Source organism: Brachionichthys hirsutus, chromosome 19, assembly GCF_040956055.1.
Source record: "Brachionichthys hirsutus isolate HB-005 chromosome 19, CSIRO-AGI_Bhir_v1, whole genome shotgun sequence".
Taxonomy (NCBI): Eukaryota; Metazoa; Chordata; class Actinopteri; order Lophiiformes; family Brachionichthyidae; genus Brachionichthys; species Brachionichthys hirsutus.
In genome coordinates, this window is record NC_090915.1 from 1,692,306 (window position 1) to 1,712,860 (window position 20,555).

General features: G+C 46.2%; 2 protein-coding genes across 2 annotated transcripts; both read right to left on the reverse strand.

Annotated features, from left to right (window-relative positions):
- Positions 1 to 11,088: 11,088 nt before the first annotated feature.
- Positions 11,089 to 14,493, reverse strand: dolpp1 (dolichyldiphosphatase 1). Its single transcript, XM_068753078.1, has 8 exons — positions 14,418 to 14,493; positions 13,714 to 13,814; positions 13,515 to 13,599; positions 13,100 to 13,199; positions 12,888 to 12,986; positions 12,638 to 12,766; positions 12,419 to 12,508; positions 11,089 to 12,189 (listed from the first exon to the last, which is right to left on the reverse strand). Exons 1-8 carry the CDS (start codon positions 14,491 to 14,493, stop codon positions 12,153 to 12,155), a joined length of 717 nt encoding a protein of 238 aa, XP_068609179.1. The 3' UTR covers positions 11,089 to 12,152.
- A 1,796-nt stretch (positions 14,494 to 16,289) lies between these two features.
- On the reverse strand, positions 16,290 to 20,323 carry miga2 (mitoguardin 2). The gene is made up of 15 exons (XM_068752981.1): positions 20,228 to 20,323; positions 19,947 to 20,157; positions 19,756 to 19,871; positions 19,561 to 19,681; positions 19,336 to 19,463; positions 19,051 to 19,168; positions 18,877 to 18,983; positions 18,658 to 18,770; positions 18,434 to 18,506; positions 18,100 to 18,186; positions 17,894 to 17,992; positions 17,437 to 17,571; positions 17,306 to 17,359; positions 17,106 to 17,222; positions 16,290 to 16,936 (listed from the first exon to the last, which is right to left on the reverse strand). Exons 1-15 carry the CDS (start codon positions 20,321 to 20,323, stop codon positions 16,736 to 16,738), a joined length of 1,776 nt encoding a protein of 591 aa, XP_068609082.1. The 3' UTR covers positions 16,290 to 16,735.
- Positions 20,324 to 20,555: the final 232 nt, after the last annotated feature.

Consider the following 20,555-nt stretch of genomic DNA (forward strand, 5'->3'; position numbering starts at 1 on the left):
TTTATTCACTTTCTGCTGCATTTTTTTAAATTATATCTTCAGTCATGGTATCTAACGTGCCCACTAACAGTCGCTGAGATTATACGTATTATATCATATCCAGGGGGGGGGGGGGGGGTTACGAATTATTAAAGAAAATAGCCACTATTATGGATGTTTTAGGAATGAGTGATTGTTGCCACATTTAGCGAGATTTAATCTTGACACGTATTCAGGAAGCAGAATTTAACTTATGAGAAAGGAAACCATGTATCAACATTATATGATATTATTTGAATCTTTTTTGTAGAAATTATTTTTGTTTGAAGTTACAATAAATTATAAAAAAAGAAAATACATTTACAACTATTCCAAATGAGCATCTCGTTGCAGAGCGTTTAGCTTGCCGTAGATCTGACTGTTATTTGCCTTCTTGCTTGCCCAGTTTTTGTTTTTTTTCATTCAAGCGTCTGGATTCCATGCTCTTCATTTATTGTATTTTCTTTCAGCAAAAATAATCAGAGCAAGTTAAGAAAAGAGAGCTTTATGATTGGATGTATGGGCGCTGACGTGTGGATGATTGCTCATTAGCACAAGCAGATTATTCGGGTTTGGATTCAAACAGTCTGACAATCACACAGAATTGCTTTCCTGTCAAATGAATATAAATTATTTTATTCTGATAAAAGTTGCATCATTTTTACATCTGAAAACGTTCCCCTTCTCCAAGCGAACCGCCGTATTGCCGAGTCAGCGCAGGTACGCGTCGCATAAAGAGACACGAACGCTGCTTTGCACCCGGATGCAGTGAACATCAGAGATAAAAGCGAGGCTGAGCCTGTGAGAAATGACAAGGCTTCTGCTATTACGTCTCCACTCCTGCAGCGGCGGCAGCTTTATCAGCCATTCTGTGTGTAGAACTCGTCGTATCGGAGTCTGAGGCGTGGGAGGGAAGCGTTTCAGAACATTGGGCAGCGCGGACAAAACAGTCGACTTTACCGACGGAATAATGCTAATAGTTAATGACACTATAGATACAGTGGAAATAAAAAGAACAATTCAGTTTGAATTGAGGAACACACACGCGGCAGACGGGGGTGAAGCTAATGCTTTTAGCTTTAGCAGCTTCTGAGGATTTACTCTTTAAGTCAGGTGTGCATGAATTCGGGGCTCTCCGTCAGGGCTCCCCGAGGATTGGATCATACCAGATGAGCTCTATGGAGCCATTTAGGCGTAAAAACAAAAACGTTCAGCCGAATTCTTCCAGAAAAGGTTCGAATACGTTTTGCAGACAAAGAAACCGCCGCAGGCTTTAACCGGCATGAGTCAGAACGAGCCTTCAGCTACAGGCTGCAGCTGGTTAGCTTGGTTTAAACACTGAAATCCAGTTTAACGCATGACCGATGCTGCATTTCGTAATTCATGGGCAAAAAAAAATAAAAAAATAATAATCTGTGCTAAGTGACTTTTAAAAAGTTGGGTATGTTCTGCTGATATACTATTCCTCACGATAAAAACCGTGCAGCGAGGCATTTATCTTCAGGGTTTGTTAGAGTAATAAATGAATATTCACATCAAACTCTCTAATTAAATTAAAGTGGAGCATCGCTGCAGTTTCCTGCTCTCCTCCTCTTATTTCACCTCTAAATGGCCGAATAATTAAGGAAAAATTTAGTGTATTTTATGGTTTGTCTTTAATATGTGCGTGGGCGTCGTCAGCGGTCGGGCTGATACGGAGACGACGCATTAAAGAGATGCAGGAAGAAGTGACAGATATATCACCTCTGATTTCATCATGGGGTGTGTGAAGCTAGCCTGTAGCACCTGCCGGCGCCGAGGTGTCCGTCCGATGACATCAGAGACGTGGGTGAACAGCGGCGAAACAGTTTGGTGAAACACGTCGCTACTTGTCCCCGTCATCTCCGTCCTGTTTTCCCAGCTGCACCGCCGCGGCCTGTCTCGGTATTTTTGCCATAAGCTTCTCTTCATTTCGAGGACACGCACGCCCGTCACCTTCCCCACATCTCTCGTTCGTTACAGATCTTCCCTTCTACCGGTAGGTTCGTGTGTCTCTGAGTTCATGTTTCATCATCTTTCATAAAAACTTGTGGAGTCAGAGCAAGTCTAGACGAATCCCAGAGGAAGAGGTCCGACAGAACGGAACAAACTGGACACTCCCAACAATCAATACGACTCCAATGCTATATTAGAGCATATTATCACTAATATAACCCGCCCACAGCCTCACCTTCACTCCCCGGCGTCGAAGGAGGGTCCCTCACGCCGTTAAGATGCCTTCGGTTTTGAAATACAGCCTTTGAAGAATTCAGTGCCTGAAATGAGATGCAGTTTGTGTAAAAAAAAAATACATGGCAACAGTTCTTAGCCAAACTAAAGATTGTATGACGGCGACCTAAACATGAACTAGGAGAGATAGCGGTGACCCAACAGCGAAATCCGCTGAGTTTCTTACATACCTCAGGATGTTCTCTTGTTTACCATTTAAATGAGCCGTCTTACCTTTCAGCAAGAAAACAAGAAGAAGTAATTGTGCGGGAAGCGTCTCGCCGCCGCCTCCCCTCCATCTCTACAAAGTAAATTCTCCTAGACTCACAAGGGTTTTCCTCCACAGGTGTGCCACCAGCAGATGCTTCATCACAAGCGCTCCATCATCATCCCCTTAAAGCGGACTAGGAAGACTGAACCGGCTTCAAATGACAATGGTTTCACGCACATACAGCGGCGGATGATCAGCGTCTTCCAAATAAAGTACTTCTACCGCCCTGACCCCAAAATCTGTGCAACTTAACATATGAAATGTAGCAGGTTTAGCTAAATTTAGCGGAGACCAAACGTAATCAGCGACTCTTTATTATAAATATCACAATTTGTAAAAAAGAAAGCCGACTTCCTGTTTGTGTTAGCTGATCTCTACCCCAATGCATTCACGGAGTAGAAGTTAATTTAAAAACGAAACGCTTATTATTTTCATGTAAGACAAACTTCCCAATTAAATTAAAAAAATAAACATAACAGTGCATTTATAAAGCCCGACAGTGTAGTTCACATTTACAGACCATAAAGCTTTATTAGCAGTAAAAAGCAACTTACATAATAAAAGATGGGGCACTCAAACCAAATACATTTACCCATACTCTTTAAGCCTGTGTTAAGAGTAAAAATTATGATGCAATATTTAATAAAACACTTGATTCCTAAATGCAGAGCAAAGTAGTACTTTTACTTTGCCTGGATATTGTAATATTATTTAATGGTAGTATTTTAATATTTTGTAATGACAGGCATAAAAGAGGAAGAAAGACTCACCTGGATCAAAGTTCCATCCCACCGCACCAATTTATGGGCGTTGACTTCTCTCTAGCTAATTAGCTAACTTGTTAGCATAACAGAAGGACCCGTAAACATCTGTTGTGAGGCTATAGTAAGTGTCCTCAAGGTTCGCGTCAGAGTATTTTTAGAATACCGGTACTTTCCGCTGACCTAAAACGTGTGTTTCACGTTTTGCCAAATGTTTAAATCAAAAGCTGTCAGCTACACCTAGCTAACCTTCAGCAGAGCCCAGGTGACAGCGCCGGCTTCAAGGGTGCAATACCATCTTTCACCACCAACCTGGGTGACATTGACCAGCATTACAACACAGAGTGGCGCTGTTTCGCAGCAGGAAACTAGTGAAGAAAAATGTCCATTTGTTTACGTTCAGTGGAAAATATAAAATATAAAAATATAAATCTGATGTTTGAGACCCGAGGTTTGGCTTCATGGCGAAAAAGACAGGGAATAAAAATATTAGTAAACCCTTTCAGGGTAAACTGATTATAAAATAGGATCTTATGTTAAAAATAAATTATAAAGATATTAGCAATTGGTTAAGCCATTTCCTGATTTCAAAGGTTCAAATGACTTATTGAGTACCTTAAAAGGTCAGTAAGGTAAAAAATAAGGCAGCTGGTAACTTTAATATAAGACTATTTATATTTATGCATGCATTAATTATATGCCAAGACAAGTGTAGTTATATACAGGGTGGCCTGTTTTATCCATGAAGAGGAACCTTTTACCATTAAGGACATCGTCCTATGATACCTCCAAACAGCTTTGTCTGAAACATCTATACAGATGGAAAGAGAGATTGAAAAATGTGGCATTGCCTCTATGAAGAAGAGGAAAAACAGCTTTTTACCACACCAAATTATTGAAAATGGCATCTTTAGAGACACACGCCGCTCAGCAGTGTGGAGCTCAAGAGAAATTGGAGCAAGAAATAACAAAAATACAGATACAAGGGAAGGTTTGGCAGCTAAATGACATGGGGGAAGGAAGCTTGGTTCATCAACAAAGAAACACTGCTATTTAACAAATGCATGACTCTGCAGTGTAAACAGCATATCCAGCAGAGACATGTTTGTAGTTCAAGTTGTCTGAAGACTGAAAATTTGACTTTGAAGACAGCACAGCCCAGTCTTGACATCGTTTTCACAAGAAGCTGACAGAAGAAACGGAGAGTCCTCGTTTTGAGGACGCGACACAAAGAGTCAGCCAAAGCGATTCACTATCTTACGATGTATACCTGTGGTATTTTGTGTTTGGTGAAACAAGCATTCATTTTAAACATTTGACCATTGATAAGATGAACATTTATATCTTTACACCTCTGTTTTATTAAGAGAATGGTTAGTTCTTTGGGTATGAAGTACTGTACTGTATTTATTGCTCTCATTAAAGCTCCCTGTTTGTGTTGAAGTTCTAAGCATTGACTTAACATTCTAGGTTTTTAGAATGCCTAAAAAAAGCTTTTTCTCTTCCCCTCTTTTGCACTCTGTTCTTGTTTGTCTTCTTCAAACGCTGATCTCGCCGCGGCTTCGTCATGCGTGGCAGAGCGCCGTGTCAGCGACTGCCACACATCTGAGCGCTGAAGCTTCTGATCTGTATTTACTGTAAATGGGTGGAAAGAGAAATGGTTTCCGGAAGAAGAAAACAATTGTTGGTTTTGTTTCCCAAAGTTTGACAGTTGGTAAAATATTTATGAATGACTGTGGAACGAGCAACACCTGCATCTCGACGGCAATTTAAACACTGGGTGCCACAAAGGAACTCTAGCATTGGTAATAAGAGACTTTTACAGGTCTGCTAAATTGTATTTCCTGCAGGTGCAGTGTGCTAACAATGCTAACAGCATGTGAGAAGATCTTAGCTTAACCAGTTACAATGCTAATATTGTGAACCACGTTTAAACATAACAAGATTTATATTGACCTGATAAGTGATCACATAGTTATTGCAGTAGATGCTGGGGCGGGACATTTAAGAGTAAGTACAGCAGCAGTTACAGGTGAGGGAGGCACGCAGGTAACCTTCCAAACGCAGCTGTGTGGAGCTTTGTCAATGTTCAACCGACTTCACAATAAAAATTCACAGTAAGTAGACGCTTGTAAAAAACAAAAATGTTGGCCTTAAACTTAAACTCGGAGAGCAGCACGAAGAAAACCCAGCGAAATGTCTCTGAGACGACACGACGCTGCCGCTAAGTACAGGCTGTTCCTCAGAAATCTTCTACGCCTGAGTTCAAATAAGCAAACCAAAGAAGTAGAGAGAGAGAGAGCCGAGGTGGAGAGAGGGAAACGAACTAGCGTTTTATTACACGGAGTGTTTGGAGGTTAGTTCGCTAGCGCCATGTTTCTGCCTGCCTTTGTCATCGGCCCCGTAAAACCTTCTGGTAGTTTTAATAAGTTTCAAAATATAGAAGGTTCTGGGCTCGTGACCTTGGCATGGCTGAAATGTGTAAAATAAATAAACAAGCTAAGCGGGACAGGGAACAGTAGCAGCGTTCAGACATCTGACTGACTCAAGGACTTCTGTCGCTAAGAAGACGCGAGTCCTCTGGGAGACGTGCCGTAAGCTTATTTTAGATGCAACGTCCAACTTTAATGAGATCTGTCAAAAGCACTTTATCACAAGATGGAGACGTAGGTGGAGTCAATGAGGTCAGTTTAGAAGCAGGAAGGAAGAAGAGGCGTCCCGAATCTCCCACAGGGTGCAGGTTACCCTTATGTAAAAGCATATATAGTTCAAAAATCCTGCAGGTGGAGGAGTCTGCCATACCCAGAATGCATCAGGAGGAGGACCTGGGGGAGGTGCTAGCTCAAAGCATCTGAGTGTGCCATCTGGGACAAGGTCTGCCATCCCATCATATCCTGCACGGCTGCCAGCGGCGACGAGAAGCTGTTGGAGAACACGACTTCACGGAGTCACAGCGACGAACCGACAGGAAGCAGGGTTTACAGACACGTCACAAATGTGAATTATTCACAGTTTCATCCACAATCGAGTCAGTTTCATCAAATCTGGGTTCAAATATCACCCAGGAAGGATGGATGTATGTTATCCATCATGCATCCAGGAGGGTCAGGGGTCATGACCCCCCCAAAATAGACTCAAAATGAAAGCCTAAATGTGCAAAAATGCTCTAAATTCGTTTAAATATCTGATTCATGAAGATGTAAATGAATATTTTATCTGATTTTTCTAACTAATGTCTATTGTCACCCACTCTTCCATAAACCAGGCCTTCCAAGGTCGAGGACTCGTATTCTGAGAGTCTCGTGGGACGCAGGCTTCCTTCCAGGACCCGTCAATACGGATGTCTTTTAAAGCTACTGTGTGTTTGGTCCTTTCATGTCGCTTCCTTCTGTCCTACTTTATTCTATTTTACTGCATCTTTCAACCCTAAATCAAATTATTTGACCATTTAATGCGTTCTGGGATCGTGCCGCTTGCAAGCGCATTTCATCGTGTGAACCTGACTCGTATCGAGTCGTGAAAATAACAAAGATGAACATTTAACCTTGAGAGGGATGGAACTCAACAGAGCTGAGCATCTCCACCGTGAATGATGTGCGCCACACCCTGCACATATTTCACTTGTTGTTGTTGCTGCTCTTCCAAATCTGCCAGCGGGCCGTGAGGAAGTGCCAGGAGCTTCCCCGAGGACAGGGAAGCTGCAGCTCTGCCAAATCTTATCAGATCTGCAGTGCAAGCGTGCAAACGGAAGACGTAGAGGAAGTCGCTGGAAATACAGAACGGCCTGCTGGTAATGAGGAGCAAAAGGGAAACAGCAGCAAAGCGGCGAAGCGGAGCGACCAATGGACACGGAGCACAAAATGAATCCGTAACAACTCGAGCAGGACAGTTTAAGCTGTTTTACAGGAGGGAAGAATGACTTCCTGATGCTCAATCCGTGATTGGCCGATCAGCCATGACGTTCGCCTCAGCGCTCACCTGCGACCTCACTGCGCAGGTGATAGACCCCTGGTTCCGCAGGGCCTGCCTGTCCGTCTGTCTGTCTGCCTGTCTGTCGGTGCGTCGGTGCGTCGCTTCACGGCCAGACGGGACGAGACAGCAGGAAACGACCTGAGACATGACGCAGCGTCCGGTTCTGCTGCAGGTGAGCCTGCAGCGAGCGCGCGCCCGGAATGACAAGTGGAAGAGGCGAGAAACAAATCAATAAGAGGAATATTCATAAAGAGATTAAAGCGTCCCAAAAGAAGCGAAGACATTTACTGAGCGGGACTAATAAATGTCAGCAGCCGCGTTTCAATGCGCAGGAAGCGAGGACGGGGCGCGCACACAACGTTCATCATCATCACGCACGCGAAGCAGGCCTGACGCAGCGTCACCGTCCGTGTGGACGCGCGGTGCGTTCAAGAGCAGGAGTCGGGGAAAACGCTGCTTAAATAATGAGCCAGCAGATAGACAATCTCTCTTTAGCTCTAACAATAAAGATTATAATACAATACAAATATACATTAAAGAAAAAATAGCAAATAGAGCAGCTGAAACAAAAACGGGATCATTTACCGGCGTAGGAAATCAGCTCGCCGGCGATAAAACTCTAATTTACGTCCTGCAGAAACACTTTCCTCATTTTATTACTTCACTAATTAAAAATAAGACAACCGTTGTTTGTTTACGCGCTTGTCAACATCAGCGCCGATGTGCGTCCGCGGATGATCCTCAGCGATCTTTCCCACAATCCTCAGAGCCGATCGGTCGAACCTCTTAATCATGTGGAATCAATAAAACACGGCTGAGGCTCCTATCGACGGATGATTGTCTTTACTTGGTTATTTTAATGGGAAGAATTCCCATGCACTTAAATAAGACCTGATCTGCATTATACTGGAATAAGAAGCTGGAAGCGCCAGGATCCCCATTAATCCCCAACAGGTGATGACTCACAGGAGCTTCAGGAGGATCACCATTCATTCATTCATGCAGGCTGTGAGGATTAGAGGATGAGGAGGGAGTCCCGGGAACAGGATCCGGAGTCCTTCTGTTTCACCGGAGTTCACTTTCAGTCAAGTCGGGAACGCAAGGAAAAAGGAGGCTCCACAAAACAGACATTAAAGGGATGACAGGTACCAAGAGAAGGTCAAAGAGAAGGTCAAACAGAAGTTTATGTCACACATGAAAAGAAAGAGGATCAAGAATCACACTGAGGTCACCAAAGGTCATTTAATCCTGATTGGGAATTTGGTGCAAAAGAATTTCTGCACCAAATTTATCGAGGAATTTTGTGCTGTGAATATCTTAATTCCACAAATGCGAGCTTTGCCCTGATGGAAAATGAATAGGAAACAGGAAGCATGGTGTGTGAAGCACAAGCAGAAATGTTGATTCCAGCAAAGTTTGATAAACACGGACTGGAATCTTAAGTCAGTGAACGCACCATCCCCGAGTTTCAGATTTATTCATTTTGATCTCCTTGGCTCGAACATGCTTTGAATGATCAGAGGTTTTATAGTATTTGTGATGCATCCAGGGTCCAAATCATATCTTATTTGATACCTTAGTGAAGTGTTTTTTGGAGATATGGATCTTTGGACACCTTATTTCTGAAACTGGACATCACCTGAGACGGTTTCAGGTAGCCAGGAGAGAGTCTCAGCCAGCAGGGCAAAAGGGCCGGCTGGAAAACGCAGGAGGGTTGTTGGGCAGAGGAGAGAGAAAGACCAGAGATGAAAGGTTGCCTGGAGAGAAATCAACGGCCCGGGGCGGCAGGGAGGAACGTGTGCGGCTGAAACAGAAGCTGAAAGAGGTTGGGAAAGAGTCCAGGTTAGAGAGAAGAAGAAGAAAGTAACAGAAGAGAGGGGAGGCGCTGGAGTGAGATCCTGCAGCACAGCCGGGCTCGGGTTCGAAAGGACAGCCCGATAGACATCACTTCTCAGTCCAACCTGACAGCCAGGAACCAAAACGCTTCATCGTCTCGTGTCCCTCCACGCGAGGACAGGAAACGTCTCAGACGTGTCCAGCAGGGTTCTGTTCGCGGTTCCTTGTGATTCCACTAAATATTTTAGAAATATGGAACTTTAAATTGCTGCGTTCATCTGTGGGAATTAATTATATGGTGGTTTAAAGGTTGAAAACTTTAAAAGGAATGCTCACTTATTAAATAGAGTCCACTTCTTATATAATCTAATCTATGTCCCATTCGAGCCGTCATGTGCTGATAACACAAACGTATTTTAATTACTTTTAGTGTGGATTTTAAGGATTTGTTTTAACTTTAGCCTGAATAAAGGCTCTTCATACTCAGTATACGAGCACAGTCAATCATATAATCCTAAAGTTAATGATCAGACATTAAGTTTTTAATTCATCAGAATAATGGGTTCGCATAAAAAGGATAGTTTCCGCTGAAACTAATTGCGTTGTTTTGATCTAATGGCTGTAAAACGGAAATGCTGAAGTTGCCGTCTGTGAACTTCTCGGGCTCAGTTTGGTGGAGTAAATTCAGTTTATGGCCTCGTCCCACATTTAAAGCAGGACAAACAGATTTGTTATTCAAGAACAATAGAAATACCCCATTATTTCTATTTGGTCCAAAACATCTCAAAAACTTTGTGTTTTATGGACGAGTCCCGAGTTCTGTTCATTTTGATTTCATCAAACTGAAGACACAAAATGTAAAATATGTTTACTGTGCCAGATAGAAATAAAAGAATCAGTCCGAAGGGCCCAAACGGTCTGTGATAAGTGAAGGACAAATAATAGTGCTGCTGGACTGGTGGTAAACGCAAAGTGTTGGACACATTCAAAGACTAAACCAGTCCTGGAGAGACCTTAAGTTTTCACGCCCTCACAGATCTCTGATAAAATTAAAAGAATCTGCCTCGGCGAGGCGGTTGAGCATTTTGAATCGGGAATAAGAACTATTTTACTCCCAAAAGACCAGAAATATGTCCAGGAAGACAGGGGGGGGGGGGACATTTGTTGTATTTTGAGTTCTATCCAAGACGAATAAAGAAATCTGAGGGCGGCAGTTTGAGCGCATCTCGTGTTTCCTCTGAGGATGGAGGAGCTTCAGTCACTCATCAGACGCTTCAGCGTCTCAAGGAACGTTCAAAAGCTCGGAACAAAAGTCGGATTCTTTTTATCGGTTTATTATAGCTTGTCCTCTTTATTTATAAAACCTAGCTCTGCCTTGCATGAGTCAGTTTGAAGGGGCCTAATCCTTTCTACCCGTGGATCTCAAGACACGCGAGACTAAACTAGTCACCTGGTTAAGCTAGTTAACCAGTGAACAGTTCATATCGACCATCCATGTAGGAGTCTGGTTTTTTCTGTCAATCCGAATCACCTTCAGTGTCATCAGGTAGCGGCTCGTAGCTAGAAGAGGGGCGCCCCCTAGCGGTGACACAGACACTGTGTTTGGACTTTTGAGTCCCGCAGAATAAGTCCTGAAAGCCTTAAAGGTCTCGGACTGGGATCGAAAAGGGATTAAAAATATAATCACAATTTTGAAGGATAACATCGGTTTAATTTCTTATTTTCATTGCTGTGAAGAAAACACACGAAAGGTTCAGGAAAGCATCAATCCATTCCTTTGTGTGTGTATATACACACACATACATATTTACATACACATACTACTAACAAGCCGTAAATAAGAGGAATAAAATCACCAGACATTGATTGATGGACCGTCAGCGAATCAGACGCTCGAGACGGATTCAGCGTGAGAAAATGAAAGCAGCATTTTGACTGCATTTCAAAGCACGACACAAGCCATCTATTATACATAAAGACATTTTTATTCAGCCTGATATAGGTTACACGTGGAAAAAACAAGTCAATGTCGAGGAGAACTACTTCCCTTCGTGGCGCTAACGATATGAAGGTTTAAATCAGCCTCAGATCTCAGGTTGACGGCTTTAAACAGCGGCCGCCGGCGAGCCGTGAGGAATGAAGCGTCTCATGCTACGACTGACCCGAGGCTCTCGTAAAAAAAGAAAACACCCCCTCAGCAGTCAGGGTGTTTTCTTCACTTGGAAATGCAGGTATAATGAAAAAAAACGGAATATAAAAACACAAACTGATTCTCAGCTTTCTGCTACCGTGTGTGAGCCGTGAAAAAAAGCCACGAGATTAACCGTGACCCGATTCCATCTCACGAGCCTCAACCGTGGCGATGAGGAGAAACACAGCGCTGACGATAACACCCAGAGAGAAGGGGCATTAGAGCCACGCTTCGGACTCTAACAGAGAGAAAGGCGTCGGCTCGGAGACATTTAACCGCCACTAGCTCTTTTTCTCCTTTCATTTCACAAAGTGCTCATTTTATTTTATGTTACATCACATCCAATTTATAGAAATGTTGAATTTCTATTATATTACAATAGTTTTTTTTTGAAAGCCGGAATAACAAGCCCCCCCCCCCCTCCCCACAGCGACCCATCAGGATGAAAGGAATCACGCATTCCATGCTGCCGTCGCCCGTTCGTTTGAAACCTGCTTTCAGGCTCCTGGAATCTCTTTCTGCCAGCGTGCGTTCAGAGTTAGAATATATATATTAATCTATCCTTAAATAGTGAGCCTCTGGCGCAGGCTTGCATGCGTTGGGAAGCATTTGGAGCAAGCCGCACAAGGAGAGGCGCGTGGACGGACTCGCTCGGGCTGTCTGCGCCGGGCGGGTCCAGGCACTCGTTCACCACCTGGAAACAGTTTCTGCCCCTTGCAACCAGTCCAAACGATGGTTCTCCAGTGTGTGTGTGTGTGTGTGTGTGTGTGTGAGTGTGAGTGTGAGTGTGTGTGCGTGTGCATAATGTGCGGTCCTCAACTCAGTTTCAGGAATAAAAAGAAAAAAACAAGGCGGATCACTGAAGTTTTGTTCCGAGCTTCCGTTGTCTGTTCCTAGAGCGGGAGGGAGACAGGAAGGAGTGAGCCGCGTGATCAATGGAAGAGCCGCGTGATCAATAGAAGAGCCGTCTATACTCAGAAAAGCATGGCTAGCTACTAGCACTGCGCTAATGTGCTCCAGCTCGTTAGCATGGTGGGCAGTAGCCGTGCAGATTCCCCTCATTGGAATGCCTTTGAAGTGAAACCACAAGGCCTTCAACACGTGACCCTGTTCGTGACTCACCTCGCCTCTGATCTGGTCACCGTGTACTCAAACCACAGGATGTTGGGGATCAGGCTCGTGTCTCGCACCAGGAAGTACTCTGATATCGGCCTGCAAGGGAAAGCCAAAAGAAGGAGGAGTCATCACAGAACCGGAATGGACCAGTTCTGATCCGGGCCAAGAATGAATCTTTGTCCCCGGTGACACCAGACGGAGGAAGAAAATGAGAGCACAACTCACCATGCTGCTATTTTGGGGAATATTGGTGTCAGCACCTCCTGTGTGAAAAAGAACCAGAAGATTCCAATCGTGCTGCCGGCCACTCCGCCGTAGAACACCTGGCTCCAGGTGTGGTACAGCAGGTAAACCCTTCAAACGAGAGAAGACGATGTCCAAACAACAACGAGTGAGCGTTTGCAGGGTGGACTTCAGACAGGAGTGGCACAGAGACTCGTACCACGCGAGTTACCGTTAGTCGCCGGCCCCTTACCTGCTATACGACACCGATAAGGCGACGCCCAGAAGGATGACGGACAGTATGTGTCTCCAGAGCAGGTCCACGCACCGAGCATTGTTCGTCTGATGCATTCTGACACAAACACACACACAGACTCACACTGACGTCCGTTTCACATAGAGGTGGAGTCAAAGCAAACGAGTGACTGTTTACATCTTTCATTTGAGAAACGGAGAAACACTCACCTTAAGTAAAGGAAGAGGAAGAAGTAAACAAAAAAGAACCAAATGAGCTGGGAATGACTGGAGGGCATCCCATAATCTGTGTTCAGGTTGGCGTGAGCTCCTGCAGAAACACAACACAGCCTGGTACGGCGCTCCAATACGAAGCGTGAAACGCACACGTCCGTGGGGGGGGGGGGGTTCATGCCGTTCTACGGTCCGGATCCTTTTAAAACGTTTTAATATTTCCCAGACAGATTGAGACTTTAACGGTCGTCACCGCAAACTGTGGGAATAGTTTCTAATCGACAGAAGATAATCTGGATAATAAAGGGCAGCGTTAAACTTTAACCAAACTAGACTAGATTGCTGCTGCTCTGCACCTGAACAGATGACGTCGCCACGTTCTGGATACCGTGACGCTTGTCGCTTCGCTTACCTGCACATGGGCGTGGCTCTCGGAGAATGTGCTTCAAAACCCAGTTCAGCCCTTCGTTGAGGAGGAGCCCCCCAAAGAAGGAAATCTGCATAAAGACGGGGACAATCAGACATCTGTCCCGCCTGACACCGCCGTCCATGTCAACACCCGACCAGGACCACTGTAGAGATGAAAAACATTCTGCAGACGCCGAACTCACCGTGTGCAGCTCCCGTTTAAACACTATCAGTGTGACGAACCCCACCAGGATAGCGATGGGAAGGAGACTGATGTAAGCCAGAACCCGTCCCAGCAGATCACCTGGAGAGATAGTGGCAAGGCAGGCGAGTTAAGCCGCATCGTAAGGCAGAGTCACCGGGCGGGGGGCTCAGGTAGAAGCTGCTGTGGTGGGTGCAGCTCGGTGATCACCGAACCACACCGTTTGATCTGGCTCATACAGGAAGATGAGTGCAATGTGGTTTATGCTACTTATTCAAATTAGTATCAGGGCAAGGAGCTAGCTGGCTAATGCGATAGCCGTGGAATTTCCGGCTGCTTCCCCGCAGTTATGAATAATACTTTGCTTTTCAGTATTCTTTTTTTATGTCGAATAATTATGAGAATACAATCTGCATTCAACCATCGCGAGAGAATATAACAGAGCCAATATTACAACAGCTAACGGGCTAGCTAGCCTCCATTGTGGCCATTGTCGCCAACTGCGCATGCGGCGATGTCTCACAATTTTGCAGATCGGGTTACACTCCCCGCTAGGCTGTAGATTTTTGCAGCGTCTCACAATTTGGCAATATCGCCAATGGCCGTATCCATTCAGCAGCGAGCAAGCAGACATTCGCTCCGGAAATGAAACCGCCGCAGTTCATTAGCGCAGCTTCGGCAGGTGAAGACGCCGAGTTCGCTTACCTTCCGGGAACTCGACGTGTGTTAGAGATATGGACCGCCATTGAGGTGGTGCCGAGCACTGCTCTTCCGACGCCATCTTACCCGGACACAACCGGGTTCTCCCAGTGAAACGCCCCCGACACGCGTCCGACCAATAGCGAACGGAGCTCCGCGTTCACGCGGGCCCAGCGGTGGAGGAGCCGTCCAATCAGAGCCGCTCACTGGAAACGTCCATAGACGAGAAATATTGAATGAACAAAAACAATAAAGTCCTGCATTAAAGCACCAAAGTACACTCATTCAAGAAATTCTAGTTATTTCTCAATAAATCAAAATGTTTTGTTTTGTTACTAGATTCAGAATACTTTAATAATCCCATAGGGAAATTATATTATGATCAGATATCACCCTAAATATTTATATATGTTGCTATTCACGGAGCAAAATATTCAGTTATCTCTGTCTTTGTGAAGTGATTAGTTATTTCTAAAGATATAACAAAATACATGCATTAATGCATTACAGCTCACACAGAAGTTTTCAATGTAAGGTTATTTAAAATAAATGAAATGTATTCCCCATCTCTATGGGAATATACTGTACTTATATTCCATATAAGTACAGTTGTACTCGTGGTAAATTGAGAAAACCACTTGTACATCTACAAGTAGGAACCACTTCATGAGTCTGCAAACACATTTATAGAAAAACATAGCCTTCATCCAACTAACCCCAAACCACACAATAGTCAACAAAATATAACTTTGGAAAATGTAATGATTGGTGTTTTTATGTAACAGACACTACCCGAGATATATATGTTTTCAATGCAATCTTAAAACATAACTTTATATTTTTGGATTCCTCATGGAACGTAAAAAAAAACAAAGAACTGTCATTAAATGGGACAAGACATCATAAATATAGGTTTTAATAAGAAAACATAACATTTAATGTGGATTGTTGGACAGTGTACTGGCATCGGCATTTAACAACAGAAAAGACAAAAGGCATGAATGGGACACTTTTAAGGTACAGCAGTGACTTAAAACAACAACATCCCTTCACATTTGGCCATTTGAAACCCTTTTTATCTATCCAGTCTTTGAGTAGCGTAATCCATCCCTGAATGTTGACTTTCAAAGGTTTCTCAGTTCCTAAATGTTGTTCTGAAGTTTACTGTGGCTTTTTGAATGCAGCAACGATTCCAGCTCAGGCTGGGTCTGAAGGATGTGTCTCCCATCATCTCCCCTGTTAACATGCACATCCATCCAAGGAGCTCCTTTCATTTCAATTCTGATCATTAGCTCTGACACAGAAAAAGCAGAGCTACATGCTAACACAAACTTAACATTTACCTGCACATATACTGAAGACCCAAACATGGGAGGACGTTATTTAAAGCGGCGCTTCCAGGACGGGCACAGGGCAACACTTTGGATCGATTTTCTTGGAACTATAGTACAGAATTAATGCTCTGGTATGATTCAAACAGGGTTGTTGGGTATTCCTGTGTCTTTCTGCCTGTTTCATAAAGTGCAAAATGCTTTTAAAAACAAACAAAGCTGCACATTTGTCAAAAAGAAGCATGTAAAACGTACGATTACGGTTCCGACTGAAACTTGTTGCATCTTTCACACATTCTCAGAGGCGTGTTTGCAACAAGAGCTGGACTTGAATCAGCACAAAAAACGCGCTCGCACCCTTTTTGTGTTTCTACTGGCGTCCATATAAAATTATTCCTCCACATTTAACCCACGCAATTCAGTTTCTTTAGCAAATATCACCTGCAATCTGCCCAAACCCACCTGGCTTTTACACCAGTTCCCTGTCCCCCCCCCCCCCCCCCCCCCCCCCCCGTCTCTGCTCCAGCAGACGACTCCTGTTACTCCCTGAGAGCACCGATTCACTTTCGGGTACATCCTCAACGCTGGCACTAATACCTGCGACGGTGCTGCGGATTCCGTCACACCTGGCGACAGGTGTGGTGGGTTTTAAACGGTGAGGAATCCATTCTGCACCGTTGCTGCGTCCTCTAGACGAAGCTTTGTGTGGTCTGAGGTAAAACCCGGGCTTCGGGATGACCCGACTCCGCTATAATTATCATGTAGGCACGCTAACTCAGATTGAAATGGTTTTTTAATCGATCATTGTGGATCTGTGACAAAGAAAACAACGGGATCCTTTCATCCTGAGGGCATCGCTCATAGCTTGACATCCGACGGATGGACCGGTGAGGCTGAGGAACACGATTCAATCCGGCCTCACTGCTTTTCTGTCTCTACGGATCAGCCCACAGCGTTCAGCCTGTCCAAACCACACGCAGCACTTTGTGACCTTTAGTTGGACCCTAAAGGGGGGTCCATGTCTCTGGGCAGGGCCCCATTCAGCTCCAGGAGGCTGTCTATTCCCAGGTAGCCCAGTAAGATCTCACTCCGGCGGTGGGAAAGGCTCAGGACGTCCTCGGCTAAGCTGTGAGCGGAGGTGAAGCGCACCTTGTCGTGGTCAAACATATCCTTAAAGTACTGCACGATTTGTTGCTGGAGAGAAAAGGATGGATGACAGAGCGTTACTCTCATCAACCCGTTTATTTCTGCTCAAACATAAAACCAGGAGCTTCAGTCTCATCTCTGCTGCTGCAGAACCCTCGCCTGAACGCAATGTAAAACCGCTAACGGGGAAAACAGCCACTGGTTGTGTTGGTCTCACCTTGAAGATGGTGCACACTTCACTGAGGTGCCGCCTGGGTCCCAAAAACCCAAACGCCAAAACCGGGCTCACGTGTTCCGATATGGCATAGAAGTGAGAGATGAAGCCATCGGGAACCTCGGAGAAGAAAGGAAAGACCTGCCGTCAGAAATGAATGTGAAGCGCGGCGCCGGGCGACGCAGGACAAAGCTGGAACTCACCATCAGAAGACGCCTTTTAGCCTTTAAGACGGACCAGCAAGCCGTCGCCAGAGCCTGACGGACAAACAGAAGCGCGTTACCACAGGAAGCCGCACCTCTGCCATCACGTGCGTTTGTGTGAGCAAATGAACCGTCTCTTTGAAGCTGTCTGAAAGCCAGCGGTTCCGTAACACGGCGACCACAGACGAGGGCGGGCTCTCCAGGTCTTCAAACGCATCCATGAGGATGAAGTCCAAAACTATGTCGAAAAAGTTCATGCAAACCACCTGGGGAGACGAGAACCCATCAATGAGACTCGAAGTCAAACAGGAAAGCCATTTCTAAATGGCTGCTTCCCTTTCGTCAGTGTGTGAAATCCACGTGTTATTCCGTTATTCAACAGTAGGTGGCGGTAATGTCCTTAGGCGATGACTAAATCTGTTTATGACTATAACACTCCTTTCCACCGCTCACCTTGGGGATTTAATGAAATGTGGATGTGTTCTTTACAACCGATCGATCGTGCACAATCTAGAGAAAACGCTCACAAAGTCGAACGCAGCACACGTTGAGAGGCAAACGAGGAGACGACGACGCAGCGCGACTCACCCCTCGGCCCTCCAGCTCCATGGTCGTAACGGGCCACGTCTCCTCCCTCTGCGTGTAAAGCAGCATGTCCTCGTAGCTCTCCAGGAAACCCCGGGGGCTCTGCAGGAAGGCAAAGAGCAACACAACGCCTGCTGCCTTACAGTCGAGATGATTCCACAGAAGGAGAAGCGCGTCCTTTCTGTCTTTAGGTTAAGGAGCTACTCCACCTTGCTGGCCTTCACCATCAACCCCGTTATCATCTGCTTCCCGGTCTCCATAAAGAACGTGCGGTGAGTTTCATCCAACAGAAGGACCTGCAATGCAAGCCAAGGTGATGTGATTGGTCGGCGTCCACCAGATGTCTCGGTCACTGCAGTGAACGTCCACAGGGGACAGATTTAACAGTAGTCTCGTGTAACGCGCGGCCTGAGCGCCCTCTAGTGGCCAGAGTGGCAGCCTTTCTATTGAACGTCAGCGTCCGGATGTTTCCAGAGCTTTTCAAAGCGCCACCGATTCGGAGATCATTCCAACAAGAACTGAATCTATTAAGCTGAAACAGACCTGGAACGCTTGTCTCACACAATGAAGCTTGGCGAGGAAGTCTTGGTCACTAAAGCATTCAAGTAATTCCGTCCTGGTTAGAGAAACAGAGACATCGATTTAGCCAGTGGAGATCGAAAGCAGTGCACGTTCATTTTGGGCAGCTGGGTCGGATAGATCGAACTTTATATACAAAAAAAATGAACGCTTATGTTCATCCTCCTCATAACCGAGGCGTGGCTCACCTCAGAGTCCTGTAGGCCACTTTATTCTCCTTCACCAGGGACAAAGCTTCTTCGAAGAGCGCCGCCGGCTTGAGTGGCCGGTAAACCTCCCCGAGGGACATGGCGTCAAACAGCTGCACGCGCAAAACACACGCATCGACAGGCACCCCATGTGACCGCCCGCATCCGGCGTAATCATCCGTCTGTCTCCGGAGAGGAGAGGAGAGGAAAGGAACTGACCTCTGCGGCGGAGAAGAAAGAATCGTCGGAGGAAACGGTGGAGGTGTCGTCGTCCTGAAGCCGGCGGAAACGTCCCCCTCGAGGCAGGATAAGCGTTCCTTCACTTTCTGTCGAGACAGAAAACTGTTACCGACGGGGAGCGAAGAGGGTCAAAGGTCACGGAACCGAACCTACCGAAGTCTGCCAGCACGCTGTCGGTCGGGATGCTGCTGCCGAAGTCCTCCTGCAGGTGGTACGCCCTGTGCAGCAGCGTCTCCAGCTTCTCTGCAAAGACTTTACTTCGGGCTTCAACCTGTCATGAACGGAACAAAATCCCAAACACGGCCACGGTTACATCAATATTGGGTAATAAGCAGCGCCTGGATCAACGCAACGCAGGAAACAACATGACAACAGCAGCAGGAGGGAGATACTGGAGTTCCAACCCGCCTGTGCTAGTGATGATGATGATGAAGCTACCATAGGAAGGTCTCCACACGCGGCCCCCTGCAGCGCCAGGCTGCTGTTGCTGGAGGTGGAGGGGGCGTGATGGCCGATATTCAGGGCCTGTTCCCACTTCTGAAGCGCTTCCTCAAACAGCTCCATGCCTAGAGGCAAAATGGCGCCCAGCGAATCAAAAACATTTCCGTCATCCATGATGAATAAACGGATGAAACAAACCGTGAACGATCACCGATAACCGACCCGTTAAATAGAGATTCTCCGCGTCCGCGTCCTCCACTGCCCCCGCCTCCTCCACCACGGCCGCCGCCTCCCAGGGGGGCGGCGGATCGACGGGCTGACTCGGAGTACTGGGAACCCGCACCTGTCACCCGCGGAACGAACACGTTAAGGGACGTGAACACGAAAGCAAAATGAATGTCAAACTGTAGATCTGACCGATGTCAGGCTGTGCGAGGAGGTCGAGTGTCTGCTGGGGGCCAGCGACGATATTCCACTCAGGGTGTCGTTGCTCCGGGCGCCGGGACTCGTCGCCTGTCGCCCGCTGAAATGGCCTGCGAGGAGTAAACGTTCTCTTTACGTATTCCCAAGTAGACTTTAATCGACAGGAAGCATCGGGTCTCGCACACCTCTCTTTAATGACGAGGGTCGCCCGGTCTTCATCAGTGCCTCGGGCATTCCCACCGTCTTCTGCCCCTCCTTTCCTTTCGCCGCCTGCTTTCTTCTCCTCCCCCGCCTCTTCAGCTGATGAGCAGCGAGAGCCAGAGCGACGCTGCCCAGAGTCGTGGCGAACAGGACCTTCTTCAGGCTCGGCGTCAGCTTCAGCTGCGAAAATATGGACTAAGAAAGGCATCAGCATGAGCAGCGGTGTCTGGAGGAGGCGTTCCATACGGGACACAAAGAGGTTTACCTGCCCAAAGGTGGAGGAGAGAAAGACGGGGATCTCTGCCACAGTCATGGCCAACGCCTGAGCGATGGACATCCCTTCCGCTTGTTTCAGCGCCATGTCAGATCACGCTCGCTACAGGAAGGAGATCAGCCGGCTCAGGGCTCGCCGGCGAAGCATCCGTCCTCATCCACGTCGCACCGGGCCAGATTTATCACCCTACAGTGAATAAGAAAGGGGGTCCCAGCCCTCCATTATTAAGGACATAAAGCCTGTCGGCTCCAGGTAAAAGATGAGACGCAGCCTCGACTTCAAAGGGCTCGAGCTTTAAACTGGGGGAATCAAGCTGGAA